This window comes from Sinocyclocheilus grahami, unplaced genomic scaffold (assembly GCF_001515645.1).
Source record: "Sinocyclocheilus grahami isolate Dianchi unplaced genomic scaffold, SAMN03320097.WGS_v1.1 scaffold941.1, whole genome shotgun sequence".
Lineage (NCBI taxonomy): Eukaryota > Metazoa > Chordata > Actinopteri > Cypriniformes > Cyprinidae > Sinocyclocheilus > Sinocyclocheilus grahami.
In genome coordinates this window covers 198,711-206,835 of record NW_015506120.1, presented here as the reverse complement: position 1 = coordinate 206,835, position 8,125 = coordinate 198,711, and the positions used below count along the sequence as shown (strand labels likewise).

At 38.4% G+C, this 8,125-nt stretch overlaps 1 protein-coding gene and 1 long non-coding RNA gene across 2 annotated transcripts in view; one reads left to right on the top strand and one right to left on the bottom strand.

Moving 5' to 3' along the window:
- LOC107564504 (uncharacterized) overlaps positions 1-1,396 on the bottom strand; it is a 7,252-nt gene extending 5,856 nt beyond the window's left edge. Inside the window, exon 1 of the mRNA XM_016249597.1 lies at positions 1,274-1,396. Within this exon, the coding sequence (XP_016105083.1) occupies positions 1,274-1,396 (123 nt within the window). The remainder of the gene's footprint in view (positions 1-1,273) is intronic.
- Positions 1,397-3,953: 2,557 nt separating this feature from the next.
- On the top strand, positions 3,954-7,783 carry LOC107564501 (uncharacterized). Its single transcript, XR_001606240.1, has 3 exons — positions 3,954-4,153; positions 4,527-4,576; positions 7,707-7,783. It is a non-coding gene; the product is annotated as an uncharacterized lncRNA (long non-coding RNA).
- The last annotated feature ends 342 nt before the right edge of the window (positions 7,784-8,125 follow it).

The window sequence follows — 8,125 nt, the reverse complement described above, 5'->3', positions numbered from 1 at the left end:
TTTATGGTCATGAACTAACACTTTGAAACACCAAACGCCAACAAACATCCAAATAATAGGCAGGAAAACTAAGTGCGCAGCTGACGTTCTCTCAGTAATAACACAATGAGGCAACAGGCAGAAAACTTGTACAATAATGCCTCCTACTGGATGTACCTGGAAATGCGCTCAACAAACTATCAAATAGGAGTCCCTCAATAAAACTTCCTTTCTCCAGGAGCCTTTTATACAGCCGCCCCCAAAGGCGCTATGCAACTTTGCTTCTACGAAAAGGCGACTTAAGTTGAGTCGGTAAGGCTGTGTTCATTATCTGGCAGAGCTGGCAGTATCACCAACCGTGCTACTGGTCGAGTGTAGACTTGCCCCTTTATATCTACGTCAGCAGATCTGACATGCCCATCCGAACTGTGGTGTGTCTTGATGACATGTCCAACAGGCCAGAGGGCCCTAGGCATCTGTGGATCTACAATCATAACAACCATTTTCTCTGTTAAGTCTGGGGGAGAGGACTGCCACTTTTGCCGTGTCTGGAGACCTGGAAGGTAGTTTCGGATAAACCTGGACCAAAAGTTATCTGCCAGGACTTGCGAATGCCTCCAGCGTTTGCGACTCAACAATTCAGACTCCAAGTAGATTACCTGTGGCAAGGAACCATCCGGCCGCCCCATGAGCAAACTGTTTGGTGTCACTGGGTCAATGTCTGCAACATCCGAAGACACGTACCCTAAAGGCTTCGAGTTAAGAATAGCTTCCACCTCTAGGAGGACTGTCAGCAGGACTTCTTCTGGAACTGACTGAGCTCCCACGGTAGTATAAAGGGCTGACTTTACAGATCGTACCTCTCTCTCCCACACTCCTCCAAAATGTGGGGCTGCTGGAGGATTAAAGTGAAATTGGATCCTTTGACGAGAAAGCTGTTTCTGTAAGTCAGGAGCCATTTCAGTGAAGGCCTCTCTCAACTCTCTTTCACCCCCTTTGAAGTTGGTTCCTCTGTCTGACCACAGTTCCACTGGTGTTCCCCTTTGTGCAACAAACCGCCTAAGGGCCATTAGGAAGGAATCAGTATTCATGGTACTGAGGAGGTCCAAGTGCACCGCTCTGGTAGTTAGACACTTGAAGATTATCCCCCAGCTTTTTTCTGTGCATCTCCCAATTTTAATCAGAATTGGCCCAAAGCAGTCTACACCACATGAGTAAAAGGCAAGTTTGTGGAGATGGAGACGGGCAGAAGGCAAGTCTGCCATCTTAGGAATAGTTGGCTGTGCCCTCCAACGCTGACACTCTGGACACCCATGCTGGTGCCGACGAATGGCTTCAAGGCCACGGATGATCCAATAATAGCACCGCATTTCGGCAAAGACCCGCTCAGGTCCTGGGTGATGCAGCTTGCAATCATAATGCTTAATCAGTAGCCGGGTGATTGGATGATGAGCGTCCAATACAATGGGGTGTACATTCTTCTATAGACTCAGCTTTCCTCAATCGACCTCCCACCCGGATTAAACCACTACATCTGTCCAGCTCAGGAGCTAATGTTGATAGTCACTGGGGAAAGACTCCTGCTTTACTTGCTTGAGAATAAGGATTTCAGCTTGATGATAATCATCTGCATTTGGAAAGGAATCAGAGGTAGAGTTTACCGCAATTTCCTTGGCAGTGGTATCCAAGAGTTCTTGCCAGGTCTCATGATTCCGAGAATCAAAGATAATGGATTGGGGTGGTACTGCTGTGGCTCCGCAGAACCTCTATATGGGTTCTGAATGGGGAAACACGTACGTGGCCCACTTCGCCAAACCATATGTGTAAACTGCCTACATTGGCTCAAGGTAGTACCCACATGGGTAATCTCTGTATGGGTTGTGAATATGGAAATACATATGGGGTAGTGATGAGTCATTCATGATTGATCTGTTCATTGTGTCTGTCACATGACAAATGAATGAAAGGTAAAGTAATTATTTATGTTCCCTATAAATTATCTTTGGCTGCATTATTATGATTTTCTAATTTGGAATATTATCAAGATTGCGTAGGTGGATGTGTTCGGGGAATTTGGCTGGTAAAAGTATAATATTTAATGCCACTTAAATGATTGAAATAAACTTGAAGACTTGAATAAAGATTTGTTAATTTTGATGAACGAGGAGAGAGTCAGTAAAATGATCCGAACTTCCCATCACTAATATGGGGCCCTCTTGGGTAAGACATAAGCATTCTGGGTAATAAATCAGCAAACATAATCAGTCCTATATAGGCTGACTTGGACCCTATAGTGCACAAATAGGTACTATAGGAACAGATTGGGCAGTGTGTTTGGGATCTATGTGAGTACAGTATTGACTTTATTTTCCAGAGAAACAAGCACGTCACCATCTTCAGAACATTGTGTTTGAACTTCCGTTTGTGCGGTAGCTCTGTAAATTTCTATGGCATCGCTGTCTAAGTAATTTAGCTGGTAAAGGGGTTTTATGTATTGTAGAGTTAATGAAAGTTATCGTGAACAATGTAATGTTTAAAGCAAATGTCTTAACAAATGTCAGTAGACCAGGAAGATTTTAAAACAAGCGGTTCATTTATAAATCTGTCAAATCACAGAAGACAGCAAACACAGCACTAAAAAAGGATGGGCTGCATAAGGTGAATAGGCCACTGGTTCTCAACTCCAGTCCTGGAGAGTTGGTGTAGGCCTATAGCAGACATTAATTTCAACACTAATTAAACACACCTGTCTTTTATTCACAAATAATTGTGAACACTGTGATTAGCTTGGTTGGTGTGTTTGGTTAGAGATAGAACTAAACTCAACAGTACATTTAGGACTGTTGAAGAGTTCATGAGTCAGTTGAAAAGCCCTGGAATATACAAATCAAATTAAAAAATCAAATCCAGAGTGCCATCAGCAATGGTCTGCAAAGCACATGCTTATCTCCAAATAGTTATTTAAAAATCTATACAAATGGTTCAAAATATCCAGAAAATGGTAACTGTGCAATATGAAGAACTGGTTACAGAAAGCCAATTATCTATCAAAATAATGGGATTATAGTGGCTTTGAGATGGGTAGAAGAACTCAAACCCCTAGCAACAGCTGCCTGATTCCACAGAAGTACTCCAGAGTGTAATGGTCAGTTGGTTAGTAACAGATAATGAAATAGCCCAAGTGAAGAAAGATAGAATTGAAATTCATGTTTCTGATGGAAAAATCCAGAAATCGTGTTTGCAGCATATGACACAGATGTTCAGAATAAAGTTCCATTCAGTTAGCATATTGTGTTTTGTGCTCAGTTTTCTTTTTGAACCAACAGTAAAGACTTTTCTTTTCAGTCTAGTTGGCACATGACCAACTTTCAAAGTTGAAATATGATTGAAATAATGTCAGTTGCTGTTTTAATGTTTACACAATATAAAGTGATATAAAGTTTAATGCTAAATCATTGAAAAATGTTTTTAACAAAAACAAATCATTAAAAAAAGACAATAAAAATATATATGTTGAATCAATGTCATGTCATTAACAAGAAATATCTGCCTTTTGAATTATTATGATCATTAATATTTTATTTCTTAGCATTTTATGATATTTTTTATCAAAACCTCTTCAAAAATCCAAATGTATATGTACAAATATAATTATTGTCATTAGTAACAATAATTATAATGGATGCAGTTTTAATCTCAAAAGAGCAGTGAGATTTTGTATGGATTTACAATCTTGTGTACGTGCCTACAGTTTGCAATTCATTATTACATTTTTATTCATACACTGAACTAAACAAATAATACAGCCTAAAAATACACACGTTTCTTTAAAAAAAAAAACTCTTTACTTTCGTTACCAGTTACCACTCTGAAACAATTGCAATTGGTTGCTTTCATCATGATTGGCTAATCTGACTGTCATCCACGAAACTGGCCAATGACAAAAGTGCGGGCCTTCTTACTAGTCAGGTTTGAAAATACGTCCGTTTGGTGATGTGTTTGCTACTGATCCGCGAGATTACTCGGTCACTCAGTTCCTGATTATGTGCTTGTTAAATTCTTATTTTAAACTAATATGAGCTGTGACATGTCAATGGAGAACAGAAGCTGGAGTGTGAACACAGAGGAAGGGGCAGACTGCGTGTGAGGTCCTGCAAACATATGGCGATTTCAGGTAACAAAACTTTTTTTCAGTCAAACCAACGTAAAGTTATGTTTTGTGTCCATAATTTATGTGAGTGAGAGGAAATCAAAATGAGAGGTTAATCACGATTAGCGTTAGCTAGTAGTTATGTATTTCCAATGCAGCGTCCGAATGAGCTGTCTGTATTAATGTCAGCTAACGTTAGTTTAAAACTCAAACTCGTGAGAAGTAAAGGAACATCGGAATAAGTACAGTGAATGAGAAAACTGCAATTTACACTCGGAAATTGAGAAATGTTTTATATTTGTTATGCTTGTGTCGATTACAGTTTTTAAGTAATTTTTATTTCACCTCTTCAAATACTGATAACTGCTAATGATAAGATATTGGTTTACATTTTTAGATCAAGCACATGTTTTTCAGGGAAAACAGGCACCCAACACAGAGACTACAGTAAGATGTTATTCAGTTTTTAACCGTTTCTAGACCTCACATTGGGATTAATATCTTAAGTGTGATTCTAATCATAAGTAACGTTACATTTGTAAGATATTTCCTCCACTGGTGATAGAAAATGAGTAACTTTTTTTCCTGTTGTCTTTCTTCCTCTGAGGTAGGGCTGTCCCGATAACTGCAATATCGCAATACCGCGCTATCGGTCTTAGTCAGGTGACGTCACGCTCGCGAGAACCGAAGTGCATTATGGGTGCAGCCGCCATTTGTAAGGTATCAGAGTCGGGGTAATATATCGTTGGATAATTGTATTTTTCATTCGCTTTATTTCAAAGACAATGGTACGGTCTTGTTGTGTGAAAGGTTGTAATACTAAGTCACACGATAGAAACGGTCAAAAGCTTCACCACCAGGAAAGGTTTTTTAAGTTTCCCGCTTGGAAGAAAGGTTATGGACAGCATGTAGCGGAAATAACAAAGAGGCGTCGGGTGGCCTGGGTTGCAGCGGTGAGACTCAAAAACATCTCTTTTGGCAACGTATCTCCGTTTATGTATGTTTGCTCTCGACATTTTCATAAAGGTAAGTAAAATATTTAAGTAACGTTGACAAATGTCATGGCTTTCTGTCATTGTGTTGTTGTAAAATGTCATGCAGTCGTCATGTACAAGGTTGTAAAATACTTAATTGGTTTAACTTCACTTGTAATTAATTAATCGCATCCAAAATAAAAGTTTTTGTTTACATAATATGTTATGTGTGTGTACTGTGTGTATGTATTATTGATCTATAAATACACACACATCTAGTATATATTTTGAAAATATTTCTGTGTCGTGGGGTACCACCACTGCACATTTTGTATTACTCTCTTATCTGACACACTCAAGTTAGTTCATGGAGCTCATCTCATTGATCTTATTATATGAATCATATTTAAGGCTCAGATAAGAGAGACATACAAAATATGGGTACATACTGTGGTGGGACCACATGACTGGTGTAGAAATTTCAGTGCTGATGTATCTGATGTACACAATTACAAATATTTTACGATTTAAGCAACATTGTTTCATCACCTTCCACTGTATCTAGTTTTGAGTATACATTTTATGCTGATGCATTATTCTGCTTGACCATTCTTGAATTGAAATTGATGTATTGCTCTTGAGGGGAAAAAAAATGCATTTCCATCCCTGTTCTACTTGTATTATTCCGAACAATTTTAATAACTGCCTTCTGAATGAATGTGGGCACAGTGACTTTTTAATAAATTTTGTTTATTACTTTCTTGTTTCTCTTGTTTACTTCCACAGCCAAATGAAGTAAGGAATCCAAACACAGGGTAAAGTTTAATGCTGGAGCCGTAGAAATATGTTGACAACTTACAATGGTGCAAATTAGTGGTAACAGAACATTTATCGAAATACAAGTAAATGTTAGTACAATTCATACTTAAGTATATACTGACATTGAAGTTAGAACAAAAAACCCTTTTCAGGTCACCTTTACCACATTGCATGCTTTAGAACAAACTTGCTTTGAATAACTGATGATGTAATTAAGAAAATAAAATACTTGAAAAGGGATGTTAGTAATTTATATAATTCAATATTCCTACTCTAGTTTTAATGTGTTTTAGAAAAACAAAACAATCCATATTTAAGCACTGATTATATCTGTATATCATATGATATTATCAACACTACACCACCTTACCTTTGACGTCACTACAGTGTTGTTGCAGTCCTTCGGCCGAAATGTAAATAAATCTTGTACCCATCCATTGGTGAAGTGTCCGTGGGCTTCAAGAGATTTATAGTTTTTGAATTGTTCACATGTATATGCACTTATACCATAAACCAGATAGTTGACGATGTCAACGTATGAGGTAGGAGGCAGCAACGAGGGGTCGGCGCTCCAACTTATTGCGGTCAGCTCATATGGATCTATGTTCTTAATGGATGCCAGTTTTTCGATATAACGGTCCCTGGCATCTTTGTTCAGTTTATCGCGGTACAAAATTTTCTCGGATTTCTTGTGCTTCTCCAGTTTTACGTTTGTAACAATCTCTTTTTCTTATCTCCTCTCAGCTCAGTGCTCACCATCAGTAACGATAAGGATACCTTCAAAATGGCGCCTTGGTGACGTCACACATAACAAACACACGTGACTGACAAAGACCGATTGAAGAGCAAACCGCAGAGGAATGCAAGAACAGCAGCAACAGCGATTTTTGCGTGTATTCTTTTTTCGTAAGGTTATGCCCTTCTCGTTTTACACTTCATGCATGTGGACTGAATATTAAACAAGTTAGTAATGATAACATAATGTGTACCATGCTAATTTGTACAGAGGCTTCGTAGATTTGCACTTAACAAGCCTAAACGGACAGTGAATGAGAGAGAGATCGACTGAGCGCGTGTGATTACTTGCGTCTGTCCTCCAGGCTGAGTCATATATATTTGTGAAAATATGTTGTCATATTCAAGGAGAGCGAAATCTCTGTCTTAGCATCGACGCATAGCTGGTCAGCTGAGCCTTCTAAAGTGGCGCTCAAAGTTAAAATGATTTCAACAGCGTGTTTCATTACGTCTCTTTGAATGAATGAATCAGCGTTTTTGAACGTGTAGTTGAAAGAACGGTTTAAAGACTCATTACCACCACCTTGTGGTGCAACACTGTAACTGCACTGACTGACAGCCCGTCTAGAACTGTCGATATCAAATAGAAATATCGATAGAAAGTCTCTTGTCCAGTCAGATTAGAAGATCAGAACTAACTGTTATACATATAGGCTAACGGGTCTGAATACTTAGGACCATGTGATATTTCAGTTTTTCTTTTTTAATAAATCTGCAAAAATGTAAACATTTCTGTGTTTTCCTGTCAATATGGGGTGCTGTGTGTACATTAATGAGGGAAAAAATTAACTTAAATGATTTTAGCAAATGGCTGCAATATAACAAAGAGTGAAAAATTTAAGGGGGTCTGAATACATTCCGTACCCACTGTATATATGTATATATATATGTGTGTGTCTGTGTGTGGCGATAATACCGCATACTGCGCTATTGAGCCACTCAAAGTTAACGCAAGGGAAATTCCCTCACCGCCACAGCCCTACTCTGAGGTGGCACAAAAAAAGGGGAATAGAACTTGTCACCATTATCAGTCCTTTATTTCATTCACTGGAGAACATCACAACCTCCAGATGTGTCATACCAGGATAAATGCTGCTGCAGGGAAAATTATATGAAGGTTGGTTTGACTGTGGTGTACAAATTGGCTTTCTTTTTTTAAAGCTACAGTTGTGTTTACCTTGCTATGATATCTATGGAAAGGGTCCATTTTTGTGAATCCTCTGTCTTTTTTGGGGGGATTCGCATTTTTCTGATGAATCTTGTCATGCATTAGGTTTAAACTTTGAATCATCACTTACAGTTTTAAAGCTGATAATTTGTTTATGTTGTCTAAATGGCTTATAATGTCAAATGGCAGTACAATTTAAATAAGTTTACGATTGTTTAAAAGAATGGTTAAAAATGGTCT